Source organism: Vigna unguiculata, chromosome 9, assembly GCF_004118075.2.
Source record: "Vigna unguiculata cultivar IT97K-499-35 chromosome 9, ASM411807v1, whole genome shotgun sequence".
In the NCBI taxonomy this organism is placed as follows: Eukaryota; Viridiplantae; Streptophyta; class Magnoliopsida; order Fabales; family Fabaceae; genus Vigna; species Vigna unguiculata.
Window position 1 is genome coordinate 23,148,869 of NC_040287.1, and position 26,951 is coordinate 23,175,819.

General features: G+C 31.3%; 1 protein-coding gene and 2 non-coding genes across 3 annotated transcripts; all 3 read left to right on the forward strand.

The window, feature by feature from the left end:
• Positions 1–20,231: 20,231 nt before the first annotated feature.
• Positions 20,232–23,086, forward strand: LOC114196193 (mediator of RNA polymerase II transcription subunit 36a-like). The gene is made up of 7 exons (XM_028086756.1): positions 20,232–20,363; positions 20,549–20,865; positions 20,941–21,036; positions 21,132–21,209; positions 21,290–21,466; positions 22,437–22,505; positions 22,664–23,086. Exons 1-7 carry the CDS (start codon positions 20,348–20,350, stop codon positions 22,838–22,840), a joined length of 930 nt encoding a protein of 309 aa, XP_027942557.1. The 5' UTR covers positions 20,232–20,347; the 3' UTR covers positions 22,841–23,086.
• LOC114164931 lies at positions 21,796–21,866 on the forward strand. The gene has a single exon (XR_003599665.1). It is a non-coding gene; the product is annotated as a small nucleolar RNA snoR60 (small nucleolar RNA).
• Positions 22,035–22,105, forward strand: LOC114164932. Its single transcript, XR_003599666.1, has one exon. It is a non-coding gene; the product is annotated as a small nucleolar RNA snoR60 (small nucleolar RNA).
• Positions 23,087–26,951: the final 3,865 nt, after the last annotated feature.

The following is a 26,951-nucleotide window of genomic DNA, read 5'->3' on the forward strand; positions in this document are numbered from 1 at the left end:
AAGTAACTATCACACTTATCAACTTTGTGATGTATGTAAAAAGAGTTAAGACTTTGTGATGTGCCCTACAATTTTTTTGGTTGATTCCAATTGCATTAGATTATACCTTTCAAGGTTTCAATATTAGCATATGATCTTTTGGATTTAGAGTCTTTTGCTATTTTATAAGTTTTCTAGAAATTAAGTTAGATTTGCAATAATTTTGTGTAGAAACCTATGTGTAACATCCTTAAGGAATATTACTTAAAATAAATAAATGAAAGAAATAAATTAAATCTAAAGTCATCTGAATAATAATCCCAACGCGGGAGAATTTAATTTCATTAAAAGAACGCGCTGAAACTCATAACATAAACATTAAACTGTTACAAGTTTCCAAAATTTATGTACATAATAAAACATAGTAAATACACAGAGAAAATCCCTAGCTCTAATCCCCATAACTAGCCCACACTCCGTCGGCTGGACATTCTCAGCTCCACCTGTTTCAACATCTACTCCCGTGTAACGAATCACACGATCATCGCCATACACAAACAGAAAGGGTGAGCTAAGAAAATAAAATAACAGATATACAACATGCAAAATAAAGCATACACCCATCTTATTCATTATACATAGTTCTTGGCCAAGACCTTAACCCCAAGGCTTTATAGCCTTCAAATCACACAAATGGTTAGCCTTGGACTCGGGGAACATGATGCTCACACGAACCTGCCCGCTCGTGGTCCTGCGTCTACGAACCTCCCCGCTCATAGTCCTACTCTTAGAACCTCCCCGCTCGTAGTCCTGCTCTACGGACCTGCCACCCGTAGTCCAACACATGTGATCTACCAGCCCCGTACCTCCCCGCACGTGGCATCTCTCACCGTGAGCACGGAACATACGAACCTACCTCGCTCGTATCCCCACGTGAGAGTAACTGGATATGAACATACCCGCTCATGGCACAGCATCTCCCGATGCAAGCAAAACATCATTGTCAGTAAAAGAACAACACACACCACTCGTAACCTGATGCACAGCCGCCTGGCGCATTAGTCAGCACCGGCCTGGCGAAACAGGCTCAGACCGCCTGGCGGTAACTGCCCACCGCCAGGCGCCAGCGCTCTTCCAGCGCTACTGTATTTCAATCACCACCTGGCGGAGCACACCCCTGCCGCCAGGCGCTATGCATTTTCAGAGACCCTTATTACTGATCCTATCGCCTGGCGGTACCAATAGGCCGCCAGGCGCCACACCAGAAGTTCTGAACTATTGGGTTTTTTGGCACCCTATTAGGTCTTTCTCATACCTTGATCACTACCAAAGGCCTCTCACACTCACCATTACCAGAACTTTACATCACTTCCTATCCAAATCTTATTCAATTCTATTAATTCCCAAACTTCAATCCAAAAACATAATAACTCAATTCATCCATTTAGACGTTACTCCAATCAAAGATGGAAATTAACCCCAATATCTATTGTCTAAGTCTCATAACAAAATAGGGACTCACCTATGTTGATATTCTATGCCAATCAACTACGTTCTCAAATCTCTAATGGATATCAATACATTTCAATTCCACTTCTCTCATTTCATACATCATATATAGCGTAATTCCCTTCCCATCCTTCTCATTTTTCTTTCACTTAAGTTCCCTTTCCTCTCAACCACCTACTCCATAATTTCCCTCGTCCCACTGCACCAAACTCTGCAATTTACCAGAGCTCTCGCTATCCCTCTCTCGTAGATACTCACCACACAGTACCCGATTTGGGGTCTGCCACTCGTCACCGCCTGGCGGCCAACGCGGAGCCGCCAGGCGGCATATCAGGTTCATGCCGCTCTGCACCAATTTCTGCTTACACCCCCATTCCAATCACACTCCTCTTTATTCCAGTAATCTATTAACCAATCATATTAAAATTTATGATACTAATCCCATCCTGAACACCATACCAATACAAGGTTACATCACCAACGAAACATATCCTGAATCTGAATTCTACCCTTACGTAAATAACCTTAAGGGTTATACCCATAATCGAAGCTATGATCGTTCTTAACAAAAAAACATCCACATATAATAGATAACCCCAATCAGTTAATCATTCCCGACAGAAACCCACACGCGTAGAAAATCCAAGAAAACAACACTAACAACCACAAACATCATGAACCGCCTGCGGGATACCACCCACCGCCAAGCAACTCAAGCAAGATCGCCCAGAGCTGGCCAACACTGACGTGTTGCCTGGTGCACATGCATGCCCGCCAAGCGGTTTCTGGGCAGATTCCCAGAAATTTTCACAAAAGCATCAAGATTCAATCAGAGACAATCATATAATTAAAACTAATACAAAATGGGACATCAACCTATTTCTGAAATTCATCGAAACATCAAAACAACGTCAAACCTCAGGATCCGCCTGGCGGATTACAACTCACAGCCAGGCGCCCCATGGCAGAACCCAGAATTTGGGTCACACTGATGTGCCGCCTGGCGGCACCTTCATGCCCGCCAGGCGGTTTCTGGGCGAGAACCCAGAATTTTCGTGGAAACAGCGTCAGAAAGAGAAGGAACTCATGCATTTATACAAGACATTACATAACTAATCGATCACGAATTAAAAACACAGTAAGCAACTCCCCTAACCTGAAATTCGCGCTCCAACTTGAGATTCCCACTCTCCTTGCACACCTTTTTCCCTTTGCTAAAAGAACCACTCCAACTCTTCTCTCCCTGGCCTCTTTCACGCACCAGAATTGTCCCTCCTCACTCTCAGAACTGTTTGCACCTTTTGCAGACTGATTTTTCCTCTCCTTCTCTCTTCTCTCACAAGCTTAATGTGCCCTAACTATTCCTTAATTTACTAAAACGAATTTTTATTAAATAAAAATATGATTAAGGCTATTCAATGGTTATGACCCATTATTTTTCAACCCCCTACATTGCCTCTCCAATATCTGCTAGGTTTCCCAACCCTTTCATATTCATGCTCAAAAGAAAATTTAACAAAAAGAAACTATTTAGTTCTCAACAAGGTTTGAACCCACACTCATGCATATACCAAACCAATGCCAAACCATTCAACCAATCTTGATTTCATGATAACTCCTACAATTTTAGGAATTTATCATCACACCACGCATTCAATATATAAATACACAAAAACGCATAATTTAAATAACATCCAAGTGGCACAAATAGGACTCAAACCCAAGTCCTCACACACAATAAAGTACTCTCAACCACTTGAACTAGTACTTTTCCACGTCATAGTTCCTCACATTAATTGCTTTAAATGTTCCTATTACCCGTCCTAATTAAATAATTAATTAAATAACTATTTAATTTTCCCGGTTCTTACATTACCCTCACCTTTAAAGATTTTTGTCCTCGAACATAAGACTTACCAGGAAATAAGTGCGGATAGGACTGCCTCATGCGATCCTCCATCTCCCAGGTCATTTCTTGAGTAGTCTTATCCCACAGCACTTTCACGGTCCTGATTTCCTTTCCTCGCAGATGTTTCACTTGAGAGTCTAGAATTCACACTGGTCTAATGCTCACCGTCAAATCCTCCCGAATCTGAATATCATCTGACTCCAGAACGTGCAATGGATCTGCAATGTATTTCCTCAACTGGGAAACGTGAAACACATTATGCAGATTTGCCAGGTGTGGTGGCAGAGCAATCTCATAAGCTGCAGTGCCAATGCTCCTTAAGATCTGATAAGGCCCAACAAACCTTGGAGTTAACTTCCTTGATTTGATGGCCCTCCCAATACCTACCGTCAGGGTCACTTTGAGGAATACATGATCCCCAGCTTCAAATTCTAGAGGTCGCCTCCTCTTATCGGCATATAACTTCTGTCTACTCTGTGTGGCCCTCATTCTCTCCTGAATCCCCCTGACCTTCTCAGAAGTCTGCTGTAGAAACTCGGGACCCAACACCAACGATTCCCCATCTTGATTCCAACACAACGGCGTCCTACACCGCCGCCCATACAACGCCTCATATGGGGCCATACCGATGCTGGTGTGATAGCTATTGTTGTATGTGAACTCCACTAATGGAAGCATCTCACTCCAACTACCCATATGATCCAGCACACAAGCCCTCAAGAGATCCTCCAAGGACTGAATGATACGCTCTGACTGCCCATCAATCTGCGGATGGTATGCAGAACTCATCCTCAACTGAGTCCCCAATGTTGCCTGTAGAGACTACCAAAAGCGAGATGTGAATCTCGGGTCTCTATCTGACACTATACTAGCAGGCACACCGTGCAACCTGACCACTTCCCGCACATATAACTCGGTCAATCTGTCCAATGACCACTTCTGATTAATAGAAAGGAAATGAGCACACTTTGTCAACCTGTCCACTATTACCCAGATTGAGTCATGCACATTCAAAATAAGATGAGAAAGTGGGTGATAAAGCATGAATTTGATCAACATGTTACCCTAATAAGACCAAATATAGATTTGTATAACTTAAAAGTCAATAATTTCTCACAAAAAGAAAACTCTTTATTTATTTATTTTCAGAATTCATATCTCTTCCATTACATTACAAGTATGTCATTTTATAGGCTAAATTGTGTAAGTCTTTCAAATTCCACATTAATTTTCATTAAGTAGTATTTGATTCACTAGTAATTAACTTCCATTAATACTACCTTTCCTTTCTACTATCTACTATATGCATTTTTATTTGTCACTATGACAATATAAATGAATCCCTTTCTTATGGCTTTTTATCTTTTTATATAACTATTTAACATCTTAATTAAAACATACAATATAAATTAAAAAATAAAATAAAATCATATTAACTCCTCATCCTCAACATCATGGCATCTTCAAGACATGATAAGTAAATGTACTCTTTAAATGAGTTTTAACTTTGTTTAATTTGTCATAAGTATAACGAATTATTCTTTGGAAGAATTATTAAACTGTTTGTTTATATCTATATCTATCTCTCTATTTATCTCTTTATTTATCTATCTATCTATCTATATATATATATATATATATATATATATATATATATATATATATATATATATATATCGGTATTTATGGCAATGGATTAATAAATATTTTTCTTTACTTATAAATAAAAAAATCTATCGTATCAGTTCATGTAAAGTACAATTAATTAATTTATTTATGGTTTATTAATATCAATCCAAAATATCAACAGGATTTTTTTATTAAATAATATATTTATTTCATTCATTAATCATATTCCCTCAAGAAACAAAGATGAAAAGAAAAGGGAGTACTGCATAGTAGAGATATACGATTTTTTAGGATACAATAACCATATTCAGATGAGAAAAAAAAATTAACATGTGAATAAATTAATTTTAAAAAAATTATTGTTTTTTCAAAGATACGTTTTAACTTACATAAAATAAAATATTTTTAGCTTATATAAAAGCTGTTATTTTTAAATATTTATTAAAAGAATTATCCAAGCATACCTGCAGCGAAAAAAATTGGCAGTCACAGTGTTGATGAGGCACACGTTATTTGTGTTTGAAGCTTTTTAATCAGGGTTGCTTATAGAACATTTAGTATCCTTATATGATCTATTTTATAGCAAGAAAACACCTATAATGAAATCGGAAAATAAACAGAAAAAAGTTTATGAATCCTTTAGTAGTTTTCTTTATTCCAAAAATTGTGTAGTGACGAAATCTCGTTTTAAACAAGTGTGAGTAAATAGTAAATCTTCAAATGATTATATTTTGAAAGGGGTTCGGTCAACAATTTTAAAATGTGATTATACTGTGATACTGTGTTTGATTTGGGAACTAATTATAAACAAATCCATGCTTGACGTCAAATTAACATACAATATTAAAAGTTACACGGGTCAAATAAAATGGGAACACGGAAAAAATTTGGTTAAATGAACCTTAACAAATTATGATTTAACTAGTGAGTGTGATGTCAAATGTTTGAATTAAAAGGCGTTGAAATTCATTACATGTTATGTTACGAACATTGAATCTGACAAATTTACCGAAAAAAGAAAATAACATGCATCGAATCTAGCTAACACTATCATAATTACAATGCTGTTAGGTCACCAAAATAGGAAACTAGAGTTTTAAAACTCATTTTTCTCCGTTAACTTTGAAACTCATCTGCAGTTCAAAATTAAAATTTAGCAGATGGTCAATTATATGGCCCAGTAAGACCTACGTAATTACTTTTTCACCCTTAAACCTTCTTTTTGCACCTCTATGGAATGGAAGTATTCGAAATATTAAACATATTCCAGATTATACATTCTACAATGTTTTCAAATTCAAAATACATTTCCAGATTTTTTTATTTTATAATTAAGAAATTTCAGATCTCGTAATTCAGTAATATAATGCAAATTATATAATCACAAACTCATGTATCAAATTTTGAATTACTTTATCCAGAATGTACATTGTGGAGTCGTTTAATCAAAAATGAATTTTTAGATTATGCAATTTGGAAACATATATTGTATTATATATTCTAAAATATGTTATAAATTGTATAATCTATAATATTTTCTCCGTACTACATTTTCAGATAGTACAATTTATGAATTATTTTGGAAATATTTTGTATAGCATAATAATCCATAAATCTATTTTGGATTATATACAATTTATGAATTATGTTGGAAATATTTTGTATAGCATAATCCATAAATCTATTTTGGATTGTGAAACCAGAAACTCAAAAATGTATTTCAAATTCCTCGATCCAAAAATATATTATGAATTATATAATTTATATTACATTTCTAGATTTTGCAATCTGTAATACATTTTTAAGTTTTATATTGCACAATACAGAATAAAATATTAAATTATGTAACTTAAAATGTTTCTAACCTATAGATAATTTAGACTTTTTTGAAGGTATAGAAAAGAAATTATGGAAGTGCTAAAAGAAATATAAGAGAACCTTACGTTGAAAGCATTATTGACCAAAAATATGTCATGATTTGAAGGCCTTGAAAGAAACACTAATGGGGCTTCTTCCTGCACCCCTAAACGTTTCTTCAGTACCCCAAATAAATTTTTAATTTATGTTTTGCCCTTGTAGTAAAAATAGACATTAAAGAGTAACTTTTCTCTCTCTCTCTCTAGCAGTAGTCCACCTCCACCTTCTGCACCCGCAATATTTTGAATCTCAGTTGACCTAGACCCTTCTCTTCTATTCACCCAACTGTAGTTTCCAACTCGAGATTCGCAGTCCTCTTCTCCACCATTTGTGTGCTTCACCTTCTCCACCATTTGTGTATTTCACCTTTTTTCAAGCAGTTAAGTCATTCTTCCCCTAATTAATCATATGGTTAGTTAAATTCTTTATTAATTTGTTAATTGTAAATGTTTGAATATGTTATTGTAAACTGCGACTACCACTTTCGTTAATTTAATTTTTTCGCTAAAACTGGTCCAACTGAATGTCGACATCCGGTTTAGAGGCTTCAACAACGGATGTCGACATCCGTTTCGTTTTTTTTTTTTTGTCTTTATGGATGTCACTTTTTATTTTTCTCTAAAATTGGTCAAATCGGATGTCGACATCCAGTTTAGACGCTTCAATAGCGGATGTCAACATCCATTTTGTTTTGTTTTGTGTTGTTTACGAATGTCACTTTTTTTCGCTGAAATTGGCCAAACTAGATGTCGACATTCGATTCAGGTGCTTCAACAGCAGATGTTGACATTTATTTCGTTTTGTTTTGTGTTGTTTACGGATGTCATTTTTTTTCTCTAAATTTGGCCAAACCGAATGTCGACATCCAGTTCAAGCGTTGCGGAGTATGTTCTCAAAATGGCCCACTTTGGAGCCCCCAAAAGATGCAACCATAATGAAACACTGCTTCCTCTTTTTCTTCTCCTCAACCCCAATTCCAATTCCACACACTCAATTACTCCTCAGATGCAGCGTTGATGAAGGAAGAAAACGAGATTGGTGCTTTGGAACACCAAAAGCACAAATGGTGTTGATATGAAAACTTACCAACCATTCCATGGAAACTAGCTGTTTTCCAAATGTAGTGGCAAAAATGATTGCTTTATCAAAAACCCATTAAAGGATGAAGGCTACTATATTTTAGGATGAAAGGGTATGATGCGAGGGTGCAGGAATATTACCAAGTACCTCCAACACTGTACCAAATGTCCACATCCGCTTCTAGTTATCAATTTTAAGTATAATAATGTAAAAAAAAATATTTACTTATAATTACATATGTATATACAACATAAAAAACTAAATTAATAAACAAATATTTTATATATAAAATATTAAATATCAAAAGAAAAATAAATTATTTAAATGAAAAAAATTGTAATGACTTGCGGATGTGAACATCCGGTTTTCAAATTGACATTCGTTTCCAACACTATATCGGATGTCCATATCCGTTTCTAGTTATCCATTTTAAGTATAATAATGTGAAAAATAAAATTATTTACTTATAACTACATAATTACATATGTATATACAAAATAAAAAACTAAATTAATAAACAAATATTTTTATATTTAAAATATTAAAAATCGAAAGGAAAATAAATTATTTAAATGAGAAAAATCTTGTAATGACTTACGAATGTGGACATCCGATTTTCAAATTGACATTTGTTTCCAACATTATACCGGATGTCCACATCCGTTTCAGGTATTTAAACACTTTTCTTAAATTTCTTTTAAAAAACTAATAATTAATTAAATTATAAAAATATAGTCATGATTAAAACTTTATCTTAAAGAAAAAAATAACCACTTTATTGTAGTTATGTGACGGGTGCATCAAAAAATAAAAGAAGAGTGTTTGAAACATGACTTGTTGATGTGGACATCTCGCTTACAATTTTTACACACCAAATGTTCACATCCGTTTTGTTAATAGCAATTTCACAAATAATAATGCAAAAAATAATTATGCAGTTATATAATATAGGAAATAAAAAATATATATTAGTAAATAAATGTTTATATATTTAAAATAATATATAATGTATAAACTTTTCTAAAATTATTTCAATGAAAAGAAATTGAGATCCATTTTGAATGGGAAAAAAATTCATTATTGCACAACCAAGTCGTAAACATGTCTTACGGATGTCGCCAATGATATGAATAAAAAAAATTATTCCTTGTTGGTGTGGACATCCAAATTGAGATTCGTTTTCATTACTAAAACGGATGTCCACATCCGGTTCGTAATTCATAACTTTTCTAATTTTTTTTTTACAAAATCATGATTCATTACATTAAAAAAATATAATCATTATTAAAATTTTATCTTAAGTATATCAAAACTTAACTTGGTTTATCAAATGCTACAACATCACAAAATTAAATAAAACTTGTTTAAAAAACATTCACAACTAACGGATATCGACATTCGCAACTCATCCGTGTAAATCGGATGTCAACATTCGTATTGCTTCAAATTTGAAACAAGCCCCCAACCAGAAAACAAACAACTTGAAACGGAAGTCGACATCCGCAACTCATATACGTAAATCGGATGTCGACATTCGTAGTGCATGAACTCAAAACCACAACTAGGAAAAATATGAACCAAATGTCAACATCCGCAGTTGAAGAAATAGAACCAGATGTCGACATCCATTTTGAACATTTTCAGAGAACCATATTTATCAACCAACAACAACCATATTTATCAACCATTCAAAATAACAATGAAATAACAATGGAATATAAATGCAACACTAACATTTTTGTGTCAAACAGAAAGATGGGAGGGGACCACAATGTTGGAAAAGAGAACAAAGATGTTGGAGGAGAGACCAGACAATGAGAGGTTCAAGGACTACAGCTTCGGACCACAGATGGAATATAACAGAACTACGTTCATGAGCAATGTTTCAGAGAATAAACGTGCTATTCATAGCACATAGCACAATGGAACAGAAGAAAAAATTGGAGGTCCAGGAGGAGTATCAACGGGAAGAAGAAGTTTGGAGGTGCATTGTTAAAGTTAACAAATTTTGGAGGTGCAGTCTTAAAGTTCAAACACTCATCGCGGTAACTCTTATTAATTACCCCCAACAACCGAGTTAGGTAAGGATATAATGGTAATAATGTCTGATTGTTAGGGGTACTGAAGAAACGTTTTGGGGGTGTAGGGAGAAGCCCCCAACACTAATACTAAAGGGCTCTTACTCCTCCACCCATTTTTTCTCCCTACACTCCATAACCTTTTAAATGTCCATTCTATCCTTTCAAGTTAATATCATCAAACTAGTTGTTGTTCTTCCCACTCAACCTTCTCTCTTATGCATGTTTTTTCCCTCCTCCATCTTTATCAATATCTTCGTTGACTATATGAGCTTTGAAGGTTTAGAAGCTTCACCATTCACAAAGGGAGTTGCAAGGTGTTCATTGTTGACACCGTTGTGTAAAAGTATGGTGTTTGCTTTAGTTTTGTTGTATTATGATTGTTTCGGTGGTGGGCTTAGAGGTTTATTTAGGGTTTTGTCATTTTTTCGCAATGAAAGATGTGAAACATATTACTGGATAGGGAACATACAATTTAAAAGTTATTTTTGGATCCGAAATAACATTCTGGATTTTATACTCCATAATAGAATGATGATTTTCAGAGTACCCATTCCAGAATAGAATGATGCTTTTTGAATTACTCATTCTGATTCCAGATCTGAAAAATGACTTATGAATTGTATATTATGCAGTAGAGACGGTGTATCGAAAAGGGAATTATGAAATACATTGTCCAAATTAGGTATTCTATAATATAATAATTTTTTTCCAAAATAAAGAATTTGTAATATATTTTTGGATCCATAAATACATTCTGGGTTGGGCCATCCAGAAAATGAAAATGTATTGCGAAATCTTCATTATAAAAGAATATCCTCTATGGTGAAACACCTAACCTGGTAAATGTTGTCTAGATTTGCGGTTTCAGAATGATTTATTTTTCTTGCATAGTTATGTAGTGGAAATTATGCATAATTGAATTTTTTATTTTAAGAATGTTTTCTTTTTAACTTTTTGGGTGTTGGATTTTTTATGCCACAAATGGAATGTTATTATTGGAGTAGGGTATCAAATGAAGTTGATCAAAACTTGTATTGAAAGAATGTGAATTGTTTATGAGTGGAGGTGAACTAATGAGAGGAGATTACACTAGATCGTTTACCACTTATGAGATTTTTGGTACGCGGGAGACCTACTTGAGTGGGTGCAATGTATAACTTTTGGTCTTTATTTTGTTGTTGTCATTTTAAGATTTGACAAAGAAAATGGACATTGTGGACAAAAGACATTTGTGTTATTATGATGAAGGATTATGTTGTTCCTTTTTAAGATTATTGAATATGGTGTGAGTTGATTAAGAAAGCTAAGTGAAATCCCCACTGGATATTAAGATAGCAAGCTATCTAGATGTGAAGGTTCCTTTCACAAAGCTCAAGAGAAGAAGATGATGGATTGATTCAAAATGAAAAGGAAATGGAAAGCACATAAACCATAGAAAACCAAGAACAATTAAAGGAAGAAGAAAACAGAAAATGGAAAGGAAAGAAATGGAAAAAATGTGAGAAGCACGCCACTACAAGGCTAGGCTAAAAGCCATGGCAACCTTGAAGATGAGTGGATGTGTGCCGCCACTTGCTATGCAAGATAAGGCTTAAAAGTATTCACTCCCTAGGGAGGAAACTCTCACAAATGGTTGAGACACAAGAGTGTTTTTACTTCAAAATGTTCAACCCTTTTACATGTCTAGGAGCACCCCTTATATAGAAGAGTTTAGGGTCCTCTATGCAAATAAAAGATACCTAAGGATGTCTCTACAAAAACCTAACCCTAGCTTCTAGAAACTAGGTCAAATAAGGTTACAAAAATGAGAGACAAAAGAGCTAACTATGGTGTGTGCAAGGCTAATTTCGTTCTAGCACAAAAGGAGACCAAGAATGTGTCTCATGTCTCTAAAAAGTGGCCATAGTGTGGTAAAAACAAAGGAGACCAAAGGTACATAGGTACACTTGCTTTATGCCTTTTTCTTTATGCTTTATGCCTTTACTTTACTCTCTCCTCCATATCATTTATGCTCCCCAATCAACATGCGCCACCTAGCATTGTTTTTTTACTCCTAATTAACCTACAAAGCAAATAAACATAGATTAGCATGTTGGCTTAAGTCAAGTCAACTATAATCAACAAGTCAAACCTAGTCAAAGGTCAACAAGTCAACTAAAGTTGATTCAACTAAGTCAACTTAGGAAATAAAAAATAACAACACAAATGAAAGGGATGAAGGATTAGTGAACTTCCTTTTAAACATGCTTAGTCTTCTTAAGCATGTGCCTCCATCCTTGGTTGGGGTCAATCCTTCATCATATTAGGATGTGAATGAGGTGGTAAGTATATAAAATACAAGTTTAATTTGCACCCAAGTATAACTAGCACAAGGAAATGTGATTATCTCTTTAATCAAAACCAATGTGCATCTATGACACCTAAATCATAAACATCAACTATATTAGCAGATCTCAGAATGGTCTGCTGATATCCATATTGTTGCAGCACCCTCTTTGACAAATGACGATGCACATAACCACCCAACCTAATGAATATAGAGAACAATGATATTGACTGAAATAGACGAGTGATGTGATGCACCTCGTATGGGTTCCATACGAACCCACCATAAGTCAAACAATGAAGTTATCACCTAACTTCTCTGATTAGGCATATTTGTTGCCTTATTACATAACGACTAACCTAAGGCAACATCTTGTCATATGACTATACAACCTCTCATCATTTTCATCCTGAGGAAGTGCTCATATATCCAACTTTGTAATGATTTAAAATCAAGATTATATCATACCAACAACTTTTAAATTAAATATGAATGAAATTTATGTACAAAGTACCTATAAAAGTGTTGCATAACCACCAAATTGCTTTGCCTAGGAAAAGCATGCATTACCAAGTTGCTCATACATATATGTCAATGCAGCCACTTCACATGAATACCCACCACAAGATGTCAAATCCCTAAAGTAGGAGACATTGACCAAAGTGGAACTCTATTTAGCAAAGATAGATACCCCACGAGATGAACAAGAAGGCTTGTGCAATGAATTCCCAACATTCTAGAGTGCACAACTTTTGATATACCTCTCTCAACTAGCTGAATCTAGCATGTGCCCCTTGACATTTCCTCATTTCTGAGATGGCATTTGACCTTTCCACAAGTTCACCAATACTGACACAATAGCAGCAAACTCCAAAGTCACAACTAGACAAAATTGTCCCATAATAGGGAGATGAAGTAATGCAAAAACATCATCCAACTAACACCACAAATGCGATAACAATTCCTTATAAGTCATCTTATAACTAATTTTGCATAAAGGAAACAAACCAAAACATACTCGTCAATATAGCCATCAAGAACACCAAGTTTACTCAACTTCCGTCCATGAGATACCAATTTCAATTCTCCTTGGTCCTACACATAATGCATGTATCATACTATATAAAATGCAAAATTATCATCAAAATAACATCAAACTTAGTTGTATTTACTAAACTCCCCATCCCATATCTTCAAAGCCACGTGATCAACGTAGTTCTTGAGCAAAAAGGTATCTAATGAACCTCCAACAAACCCTTCTTGAGCCTCTTGACCCTCACCAATCCCTATCGGTTCATTTGCAACGACAACATCAACTACAACATCAACTTCAACATCAACTTCACCTACATGATCATCTACAACTATGAGTTCTACATCAAGAGATTCACGATGATTCCTCCTTCGAATAAATGTCGTGGTCTAAATGTGTGAGAAATTCAAATAATATTTTATGTGAAAAAAGACAAATAGTGTAAAGGTGAAAGTAAAAAAAAAAAGATCTCATTTAAACTATATTCATCTTTATGAAAGTTATAAATCTCTAAATGTAACTAGAAAAGAAAATATAAAATATTAAAGTTCTTATTTTATATCAATGTAAATATCCAAACAAATAAATATACATTATACTAATTCGTTTTGGTTCCTCTACTTGATCCTCTTGTAGATGTAATAATCTGAAGAAAAAAAATCAAAATGTACATTATGTTAAATTTAAATTACAAAAATTTAAGGTCTTCCTTTGAAATAGGAATTGAATAGTTAATTATTTTCCTCTGACTTCTCTAGAAGTTTATTTTAATTTATCTACAAGCTAATTTTGACTTGAAAAAGGTTTACTTAATTTTACCTTATAATATTGTTTTATGGGTACATGTTTCAGGATATAATATATTGCAGAAAAATTTATGGGAGAAAATAGGTCTTATTCTTACGGAAATAACATAAACATTTATATTACTTAAAATTGCCTGAAAAATCTATTCAAAACCAACTCAGAAAAATTTTATTCATGATCATGAATTTGTTTTAAAAATTGTTTGTATATGTCGCAACCAAAATCGCAATGAGACGACAAACCAAAAATAAAATATTAAAAAAAGAGGTTTGGAGTCGCCACCATAGTTATTATAGGAAACTATGGAAAACCATAAAAAAAAGAGTAAGGTCTACAAAAACATATTTTGGTTACAGGAGTTGGTTGCATGTAGAGAAGGTGGTAGTACCCTACAACGCTCATCCTAAGACAATAGCTTTAATTAAAATACAAATGGATGTGATCACCTTTAAATGTTTATTTTCCAAAATAGTACAAAAAAAAGAGAAAATTAAAAAAAAAAAATTGGGCCCGACAAGGATTACTCCTTGCTCCTATGTATCTCCGTTCATAATGGAGAATCAAGGTCACACAGTTCTTTATGAAAAACTTTTTGAAAACAATTTGTTCAAAGACGTTGATATCGCTTTTTTTTTTTAATATTTGAAATTTTTGTATTTTTTTATTAATTTTATAGAAAAGTGAAGGTATTAAGTACTAAGATGACGCGAGCAGTCACATGAGCACTTATACCTTGTAAAAGTTAAAAGTGTACTTAAATTATTTATTTATTATTTTTTAAAAAAACTTTCAAAATAAGATAGGATACCCAAAAAAGAAAAAAAATGTGACTATTATATATCCATAATTTATAAAAGCATTAGGAAATAAATAAATAAAAGATTAGGAAATAACTTTTAGGATTAAACATATTATTTTATTATTTGTAAAAGGTTAAATAAAAAGTTAAAAATAATACCTAATATATAAAAAAGATGGCACATGATCAACCTTATGATTTCATGTGCAAAACAAATATATATTATAACTTATAACCACATCATGGGCCAACCAAAATGTATTAAAAAATGGGACTCACGCAAACATAGAATGTTTAAAACATGAGATCTCTCACTTATTCATGCAACAACGTTCGCAGCCTAGTGCAACAAGCATTAATTAGAAAAACTAATGAACCCCAAAATGCATGACAATAATGTTTTTTCCACACCAAGAAGAAATTCAACCAAAATCATAACCAATTCTCAACATAGACTGCATAAGACAACAACAATTAATTTTTGTGAACCAGAACAGAAGATTGGATTTGCATGCCTATTTGAGCAGACAAATAGTTGCGTTGGAACACCAAGAAGCATGTGGAGGTGATGATCGAAGTTGAGTCAGTTTTTTATATGTGAGGGTTAAAATAAATTGTGTGCTTAGGGTAAGAGAAAGGTCTCCATAATCGTTCTTTATTCTTTTTCTTGATGGGTTTATATACATAAAATTATAAATCTAATGTAATTTCATAATAAAGTCGGTCTTGATTATAACGAATTTTAAAAGGCAAGGATGGGATCAAAACAGAGCACAAAAACAAAAGTGATTAGGAAAATTAATTCTAATTAGTAAAATAGATATTGCTTAGAATCATATTACTACTACTTTCTTTATCTAAAATAAAGGTGTCATAAAAATTAGAGCACAAAAATCAAATATCCTCGGAAAAAACGATTCTAAATATTAGAACAGATTTTGCTTCTAATTATTAGAATCTCATCATTAACTTCTTGATTTGGAGCAAAGCATAGAGTGGGGTGGGAATATAAAATTTTGGACTGTTGTTAGTTACAAGAAAATGTGGTATGAGTGGATAGAATATTTTGGGATAAAATAAACACAATGCATCAAAAGAAAACACATAAAAGATTAAAACAATTTTTCCTTTTTATTTATTATTATTATTATATTATTATTATTTAGAAAAAGAAAAATATTCGAAAGAAAATCTTACTTATTTTTTATTTGTTTATTTCTTTTTTCTAAATATATTATTATTATTATTTATTCTATTATATTTATTAAGGCGAACGAAATTGGATGTTGACAGTATATAATAATAATTAATAGTGTGAATTTAATTATTATGAAAAAAACACATAATACATTATTTTTTTTCTTCTATATTCATAAAAAATAATATACCAAAGGCTTATGAGATAAAAAAATAATGTTAAATATTAAATTAATATTTCATTATCAAGTAAGATAAAAGAGAATTTTTATTTTTTCTTTAAAAAAGAAATAGGACAAATGAGAAATGAAAGAAAAAAAATAATAAGTTTATACATAACTTCATTTTTTTCTTCAAAAAAAAACATGAGAGGGAGATATGAGTGCAATTTGTGTAAAACAAACAAGACAACAAGAAAGGTCATAAAAAATATCTTAATAAATATTTGATTTAATTACTCTTTTGTTATTGTTTTAGTTTAAAAATGTTAAGTTGGTCCTCCAATTTTTTGTAGTTTCAATTTGGTTCTGAATTTTGAAGAACTGATACAATTTTGTCATTTTCATTAAATTTATTTCTTGAAACGAATCAATATTTTTTCATTAAAATTGAAGTTGTAAATAAAAATGGTTGTTTTTGTTGGTATAATTAACATAATCCCACTGTCAATCTTGATGAAACTTCTTGATCTGCTTCAATAAATTTAACAAGAATAACCAAATTGCATCTTTTTTCAAAAGTCGGGACCAAATTAAGACTAAAAAAAAATTGAGAACTAACTTGACATTTTTGAATAAAAATAGCGACCAAAAGATTAACTAAACATAAATAATTTTATTCTTTATATATATATATATATATATTTAATTTTATGTTTTATTATCTATTAACATTAACTGTGTTTTATAAAAGAAATAGAAACACAAACAATTTAATTTTCATCCATTTATAAAATATACTACCTATAATTTAATTTTTTATAAAAATTTAAAATATATATATATATATATATATATATATATATAATTTAAAAAAAAAATTAAAAATCTTTGGGAGAGCCGTGACACTCTCCTCTCTCTCTATATATATATATATATTTTTTTTTTTGAAATGTTTATTGCATTTTTTAATCAATATTTTTTTTTAAAATGTTATCAAATAAATAGCATCAAATTTTTTCATACAAAATTATTAAATACGGATTCAGTTTTTCTCTTTATTTGATATGATTACGAGTTACTGTATCTGATTTGTTCTCATATTACTACAACAACATAACCAAAAAGGACAAAAAGATTTGATACATTTTTCGTTCAATGCCTTAGTACGTAATTTCGTAAGACTGCTGTTGCTATATTATTTTTGTGTAACTAAAATGCCAAATCAGATAGTAAGAGAAGTCGTAAAAAAGTTAATAATCGAAATATCATTTTTCCTATATGTAAAGGAAATAATAGTCTAATGATTGAAAAAACTAAAAACATATATGGTGAGAATGTAATTTTTTTTTTGGACAGCTGGTGGGAGTGTATTTACTCACAATAGAAGCAGTTGTGGCTAGGGATGTCAACGGGACGGGTGGACACGGGTTTCGCTATCCCATACTCATCTCGATAAAAAAAATTCATCATCATTCCTATACTCAGACCTAACGGGTATCAAACTTTTGTCCCATCTCCATCCCCACCGGTTATAATCTCGTACGCATACTCATACACATTTTATTACTACTTCAATATTAATTTTAATTAATTTTCATAAAATAATAATAAAAATTATGATAAAGGAAATATAATATTATCAAATATTCAATATTAGAAGGATGATTGTTTCTTCATATCAAATACTTTAAAATAAATTATAATTGTTTACATTTTATATTATAATACCAAATAAAATTTCATGAGAACCAAAATAATTATTAAATTTGCAAATATTAATGAAACATAATTGATAAAATTTAAAAATATTTTTTAAAAAATATAAAAGAAAAACAAATATTCAAATTAAAATATATTTTAAATGTTTGTTTACTTCAATCTTTTAAATTCTAATAAATCTCTTTTTTACACACTAATAAAAGTTATAATACATCATTTGATCAAAATGATACAAAGAACAAATAATAATCATAATAAAAAATTAAAATAAATTATAATTATTTACATTTTATATTATAATACCAAATAAAATTTCATGAAAACCAAAACAATTATTAAATTTGCAAATATTAATGAAACATAGTTGATAAGATTTAAAAATATTTTAAAAAAAATATAAAATAAAAACAAATATTCAAATTAAAATATATTTTAAATATTTGTTTACTTCAATCTTTTAAATTCTAATGAATCTCTTTGTTATACACTAATAAAAGTTATAATACATCATTTGATCAAAGTGATACAAAGAACAAATAATAATCATAATAAAAGTTTAAAATAAATTATAATTGTTTACATTTTAGATTATAATACCAAATAAAATTTCATGAGAACCAACACATTTATTAAATTTGCAAACATTAATGAAACCTAGTTGATAAAATTAAAAAATATTTTTTAAAAAGTATAAAAGGAAAATAAATATTCAAATTAAAATATATTTTAAATGTTTGTTTACTTCAATCTTTTAAATTCTAATGAATCTTTTTTTCATACACTAATAAAAGTTATAATACATTACTTGATCAAAATGATACAAAGAACAAATAATAATCATAATAATATAATTTTAACATAAATCATGTATCTTTTGAATTTCAATTATGTTGGATGGTGATAAAAAAATATTCATGACAATTACATAAATTTTTTATATTGTAGTAAATAAAATTTATTTATACAATTATAGTGAAAAAATTACAGTATGATTGATAATGAGTTAGAAAATAAAAAATAAGTAGATAAAATATATCGAAATAATATTCTACATAATAAAAATAAACAAGAAATAAAAATATAAAAAAATTAACAAATGTTTACAAACAATTTGAGAGACTATTGAAAGAAATCACACAAAAGGAAAACAAATGTATAATTAAGGGTATGATAAGTTGAAAAATATCTTAGAGATCTAAGAAAACTTATCAAATATCAACATATATACTTATTTGTTGAGAAATAACAAAAATTGTTCCAATGAAACAAAAGAGTTCTTCAAATGAAACAAAAACTAATAATAAGAATAATAAGTAAATGATTTTTTTTATATTACCTAGTAAACGAAAAGTTTGTGCTATTAAATACTTAAATTGAGAGTATTAAACATTCTTATGTAAAAAAAATATACATTAAATAAAAATATTAAAAAATAATAGAAATATTCAAATGTGAGACATAAAATTTTTTAATTGACATACATCTTTTTAACATAATTACATAAATGTTATGATAAGATGAAAAATATATTTTGAAATGCAAATAAATTTCATGACAAACCAAATAATTAGAAGAAATAAAAAATAATTAGAAGAAATAAAAAATAATATATATATGGTTATTTAATTAATTGGGAATATTTTAATAATTTAAACGGGGACGGGTATTATGACGGGGATATGTACATCCCCATACCCAATTGAAAAAATCGGGATTTCCTATACTCATACCCAATCAATGCGAGAATTCTCCGTCAAAACGGGGACGGGTTCAGGCAATACCCACGAAGATGGATTTATTTGTGGCAAGCTCCGTGGTTGGAGAAGTGGGTGAGTTGGAGAAGAAGAAGAAGCACATTTAGATTAAAATACCCATAAGGTTACTTTTGAGATTTCATATATTTGATGGGTGCAGGTTGAAATTTGAAGGAGATGCAGGAAGCAATAGTCTAAAAACAATGAAATTAGTGTTCCCAACTAAGCCCAGATGAGTATGAAAAATGGGCCGGCCAGGCTTAGTGGAGCGGAAGTGATGCGCTAGGGTTAGAGCAGTAGATAAAGGAATATATTTTTTATTTATTTCCTGTGTAAAATGAAAACCCTACTTCTTAAACCCTAGTTATAAAAGTCCTCCTCAAAACCAATTTTGTTTTGTTGCTTTGCATAGCACTTTGTAGCCGTTTACACTCTCTGCTCTCTAAGATGGCTCCTCCCAGAGGTAACTTTTCTGTTATGCCTGTATCATTTTACGCATTTCGCTTTAGCACTTGATGACACCATGTTCTATGCTGGAGATTGTGTTTTGCTCGCCCATTTTCTTGTGTTTCGATGATTTCTTTTATTAGTAGAAGAATGTAATGGTAATGCCTTTCTTTTTCCTGACAACTGTTTGAATTTCTGCAGGTCGTGGTGGTTCTGGTGGTGGATTCAGGGGTGGTAGGGGTGACAGGGGAAGAGGAAGAGGTGGTGGGGGAAGAGGTGGAGACAGGGGTACGCCCTTCAAAGCCAGAGGTGGAGGCAGAGGTGGTGGTGGCCGTGGAGGCGGCAGGGGTGGTGGCCGTGGCGGTGGCAGAGGTGGAATGAAGGGTGGGAGCAAAGTCGTAGTTCAGCCGCATAGACATGAAGGAATTTTCATTGCCAAGGGTAAAGAAGACGCACTTGTAACTAAGAATCTTGTTCCTGGCGAAGCTGTTTACAATGAGAAAAGGATTACTGTCCAGGTGCTTTTCCTGTTCATCCGTTGAGTAGATTAAGGTTACATAGGTTATGTATGAAGTAATAACTTTATTTTGCAGAATGAAGATGGTTCAAAAGACGAATATAGAATTTGGAATCCTTTTCGTTCAAAGTTGGCTGCTGCTATCCTTGGTGGAGTTGACAACATCTGGATTGTAAGTTTGTCTTGGCAGCAAGCTTGCTCTGTTTAGGTGTACTTCAAATATGCTTTTTATGTATTTTTAATTAATTTTGAATTTGGTTCATGAAGAAACCTGGAGCCAGAGTCCTTTACTTAGGAGCTGCTTCTGGGACAACTGTTTCTCACGTGTCTGACGTTGTTGGCCCTGTAAGTATATTATAGAAATGTATAACATCGGATCTGTGGAGTGTAATAGCTTACTTGGGCTGTGTTGTTCTTGTATGTAGTCAGGTGTTGTCTATGCAGTAGAGTTTTCTCATAGAAGTGGTCGTGATTTGGTCAACATGGCAAAAAAACGTACTAATGTTATACCCATTATTGAAGATGCTAGACATCCTGCTAAATACCGAATGTTGGTTGGAATGGTTGATGTCATTTTTTCTGATGTTGCTCAGCCTGATCAGGTGTGTTTAATTTCTCTCCATCGTCTTATTTACAGCATATAGGTACTAGTATGTCAAGACATTGATGTTTTAATATCAGCAGTGGCATATTATTGTTTGTTTTATTTTGATTCATCACTTGTTCATTTACCCTTTTAGAAATCTAGGTTAGAATTTGTTTTCCTAGAAACTAAAATGTCGTTATTGCTAGTTTTCTGGAGTGAGGAGGTGACAAGCTAGAATTGGCTTTCCGGGTATTGAATTCTTGTGCTATCTTGGTAAATAAATAGTACAGTTTGCTATTTGGATATTTTTTGTTTTTTTTCTTCTGTGTTTGTTGGGTACTTTATTTGCAAATGATGAGTTACTCGGATTCCCCTTCAAGACATCTTGGATGATGCAGGCCCGAGATTCTGATGCCAATCAATGTTTTCTTTTTTATATTGGTTCGCTATTTTTTTATATTCTTAGTACCATTATTTTTTCATTTTTAATTAATTTGAATATATATATATATATATATATATATATATATATATATATATTATATTATTAAGTTTGTGTCCAATTAGTATCTGCGAGACAATCTGTGCATATGATGAGTTTCTCGGATTCCCCTTCAAGACAGCATGGATGATGCACACCCGAGTTTCTGATGCACATCAATATGTTTTCTGTCGTTTCCATTCATATTTTTACTACTAGTTTTTTTTAAGCTACAACGGCTTTGCTGAATTCATTTGTTTGCATTTTCCTTATTCAGTACCAATTTTTTTTTTTTAAATTTCCTGTTTCTTTCATTTTCCCTACGTATATCAGTTTTCATTTGCGTTTAGTGATATGATTTTAGTGTGGCGATTCTGTTCTATATTTGCTGGAAATGTATTCCATTTGAAGATAAAGCTTCTGAAAACAATCAAGTAACTAATACTTTTGTTTGAAACTTACAGTCAAATAATATTTGTTTATTAATTTTTGGTGAGCATTGCAGGCTAGGATTTTGGGGTTGAATGCTTCGTATTATCTCAAAGCAGGAGGTCATTTTGTTATTTCAATCAAGGTATCTTCAGGGATAGATAGAATCGGCATTTACCCTTTTAGGGTGTTTCCAAAATTTAAACTTGGGACTTTCAGGCTTCAAACCCTAAACATAGAAAGGGGGAATTTTTATTGTGTAGATTAATTGTTCTCACTTACATTTATCTTGTGTATGTTTAGGCTAACTGCATAGACTCTACAGTACCTGCGGAGGCAGTGTTTGAAAGCGAAGTGAACAAGTTGAAGGCAGATCAATTCAAACCATTCGAGCAAGTGACCCTTGAGCCATTTGAGAGGGACCATGCCTGTGTTGTTGGAGGATATAGAATGCCCAAGAAGAAGAAAGAAACTGCGTAGTAGGGTTACCTTTGAGTATTCACTAGGCTTTTGTACCAATGTTACCTTCATGAGTTTTGTTATATTTTTGTTTTGAAATCTTAGTCGTCAAAATTCCCAAGGCAAATGATGCTGTGAGTACTTTCCAGCTGCCTGTGTAGCCGTGTACCAATTTCATTTCATGATATTTATTTATGTTCAACTTCATTTATGATGTTTATTTCCAAAGTGTAATTACAGTTTTTTCTCGTGGAAAAACCAAAGTAATTTAATAGAAGGCTTTTCCTATATGGTTTGAATACAAATATTAATGTTAGCTGCAAAAGAATGATAACAATCTTTGATCAAAGAGAATAACTTTTCGGTCACAATCACGTATAATTTACATCATTTGCGTGCCAAGTGAAAGTTGACAATTTTATCGTAGTATATAATAAAAGAAAGGTTAAAATATCTTTTTGGTATTATTTTTTTATGAAATTTTATGAAATAATTTTTAGTTTTGTTTGTGTTCAATTAGGTTTTAATTACTTTTTTTTTGTCATGATTTTTTTGATTTTTTAATTTTTTAATGTATTCATGTGTGAATTTAGTAGTGTATCATGTGTCAACTCAATATTTTATATTCAATTTGATTCTATATTTGTTATTTTTGTTCAATTTAGTTTCAATTTTATTTAAAATTAACCAAGTTTATCTTTATTGAATGTGACCAAATTTAATTTTTATGTCAAAGTTATAATGATGTAAATTTTAATATATTAGTGGTTCATGTTAATAAAAATTGGGACTAAATAGAACAAAAATAATAAATATAGGGATTAAATTGAATATAAAACATTGACTTTGTCATGTGATACACTGGATTGATATGTGGACATTTAAAATTAAAAAAACCACGAAGTGAATTATTTGAATATAAAAACAAAATTAAGATTTATTTGACAAAACTTGATAAAAAATTAAACAAAAAGATATTTTAACCTAAAAGAAATTATAAATTTAAAACAACTTCAGTATAATTGAATATGTTACGTGTATATTTATCCTAATTATTACCGGAGGGGATGACTTGGAATGGAAAATAATGTTAATCGAACTTTGTAATTTAATGTATAAATCTTAAGTTGTATCGTAAAAGACTAAATTATATTTTAATAATATATTATTATATTAAAATTAAAATATTATTATCATTCTTGTTTCATTTATTTGAAAGTATTTATTAGATTGAATCATCTCAATAATCTAATCAATTTATTTGGTTCAAATTTCTATCCAAATGAAATCAGTGATGTTTAGCATGAGATAAATAATATTTATTTTTATCTTTATTTTAAAAGATATTTGAGAGATTTTAGCAATAGAAAAATTCAACTCAAGTCCTATTTAAAGAGACCAAGGAAAAGCAGAAAATACAAGTCTGAAATTTCGGAATTTAGGGGCCTAATTTTGTTTTCTCTTTGCACTCTCTCTTTCCTTATTTCTATTTTATTTTTATTCCATGAAGTGTTAGGTTTCAAGGGTTGGTTCCACTGTAATTTATTATGTAATTTATTATGGATTCTGATGTTAGAATGAAATAATTTTTTGTTCTTTTTATTATTTTTGAGGTTTTACTTTATCTCTATTTTTTGTTTCTTGAATCAAATAGCAAGTAATGATTTTAAATCTATATGTATGTTGATCATATGAGTCCATGTACTTTTAAATTTAATTAAGACTTTACTTTGATTTTATTTAGAAACTTTCATGTGATTAAATAAGTGTTTACCAATAATTGAGATTTTACTTTGGTTAAAGGTAATTACTATAGCAACATTTAGTCAAGACTTTATTTTGACTAATTAAGCTTTTTATTTGGTGAGAAGATAAAACAATAAACATAACTAGACATAGTAAAATTTGATTGAAACTGTATTTTGATTGAATTCATTGTGGATAGTCTAAAAGTTTTCACTTTTGATTGAGACTGTACCTTTGTTAAAAATGAGAACGCCGACAAATTAATTGAGACTTTATATTGAATAATTTGCAAATCTACAACAATAATTAATTGAGCAATAATATTCAGAAAATCAATGATGAATCTATTTTGAAAAAGCTGTGGAAGCAATCTGTTTTCTTTAACATTATTTTTATATCTTTTTATCTTTCACCAAGTTTATTTCTCTTGTTACTTTTATTATTTGACCAACCCCTTTTGTATAATTTCATACGAACTAATTAGTTAGAATTCAATTCCGAGTTCGTTGGAAGACAACTTTGGGTTACTTTACCATTTCTATTTTGTTGACTACTTTCTTAACAATACTGAAATTACTATTATAGATAAATAGTATTAATTTCTCTTGTTATAGACAAGTAATATGGGTTAATTGTGTTTTTCGTCCTTGTACAATTATCATATTTTGGAAATGGTCCCTTCTGGAAACCTTAAACCATTTTGGTCCTCATACTTGCAAAACTCATGGTTTCAGTCCCTATTTTTGAATGATGTTAATTGTGTGACTTCGTGGCAAACGACGTTCCAAGTAGGCTCATAATCTAGCGACATGTGTACCTAAGGATGCTGACACATGTTAAATTAATTTATTTTATTGATTATTTATTTAATTAATTAATTTAATATATTTAATGTTAAAAATTAAATTTAACATGTGTTTTAAACATAGGAGGGTGTAGACAAAGAGCTTTGTGAATGCATCGAAGAGGAAAAGTTTTGAGGAGAGCTTTGTGTTCTAATTTTAGGGAATAGAAATTCAAATCCAGTACTGATACGTAGAATAACAAAGTGGTAAGAAGTTGTTCATCAATATAAGGTAGGTTCATTTATGGATTAAGATTTTTTGTTTTGTTTTAGGGTTTAACAATGAAAAGGAGTAATGGATCAAAGTCTGATGCGTCGTCATCGTTGTCGTTTGCACAACTGGGATCTTTGCAATTTGGAACAAAACTTTGTGGATGTGGCAAAAGATTACTACTTCTTAAAGCAACCACCACCATAAAAAATAATGGAAGATTTTTCTGGAGCTGTTGAAATTAGGCAGTAAGTGTTAGTTTTTTGTTGTGTTTAGATTCGTTATTTTGTTATTGGAGATGTCAAAATTTTGGTAAATTCGTTACTTTGTTTTGTGGAGCGAAACACATTGTAACTACTTCCAATGGGCTGATGAGGTGGAACCTTAAGTGGAAGGAAAGTCAGAAATGGAAGAAGAAAAGAATGAAAATGTTAGTGGAAGTGAGAGAATGGTACTGCAGTTGGTGCAGAAGAATGCCAAACTAAAGAAAAAGTTAACGGCAAAGAGAAAAATGGGAGAAACAAAGCCGTTTTGTTTTGTTTATTTTTTTCTGTTTTGTCTTGAGCTTGTATTGTGACACTTTGTGTTTTATTTCTCCTAAAGAAAAATTATAAGGACTAAGGTTGTTACCAATTGTTCATTTGGCAGGTGGTTGGAAATTGTTCATTTGGCTATTATGAAGTTTTGATATTATCAGTTTATTAGATGGAATGTTAAAATTACTCTTTTGCATAAACTTAATGTTCTCAAGCAAGTTCAACATTAAGTTTCTTCCCACTGTTCCTTTCTTTTCTCTTGTTCATAGAAAGTGACCCAATAGAAAGGCATTAAGTAGGACCAATAAGAAAAAATAAGGAAAAATAATATTGTGTTTGGAAGTAGGACTAATAAGCAGTTGAAGCATTTTTATGAGTTGACCTTGTATACTTAAATCGAGAAGCAGTGGAACCAAAAAGTAGGAAGCTAAGAAGAATTTTATGATTTTAGTGTTATATTTCTTAATGTTACTACTATTTTTTTTCCAGTTAAGATGTTACTTATTATATGGTACATATAAAAGTATATAATTTGTGAATTGTCACTAATAAATTTCCTTTACATTGAATACCAAATTAATTGACAACACTCTAACTTTAGCAGAATTGGTTTTCTTATTTTGTTTCATCAATAAAGAGCAATACCAAATTAATGAATAGTGTGAATGCTACTGTCACAAGCATTGTTTACACTCATAACACTGTTTCCATTTATCACGTGGATAAGCAAGCAAAAAAAATTGTTGTAAACCAGGTTTGCAAAAGCATCACCAAGCAAAATAAAGTAGTAACTAC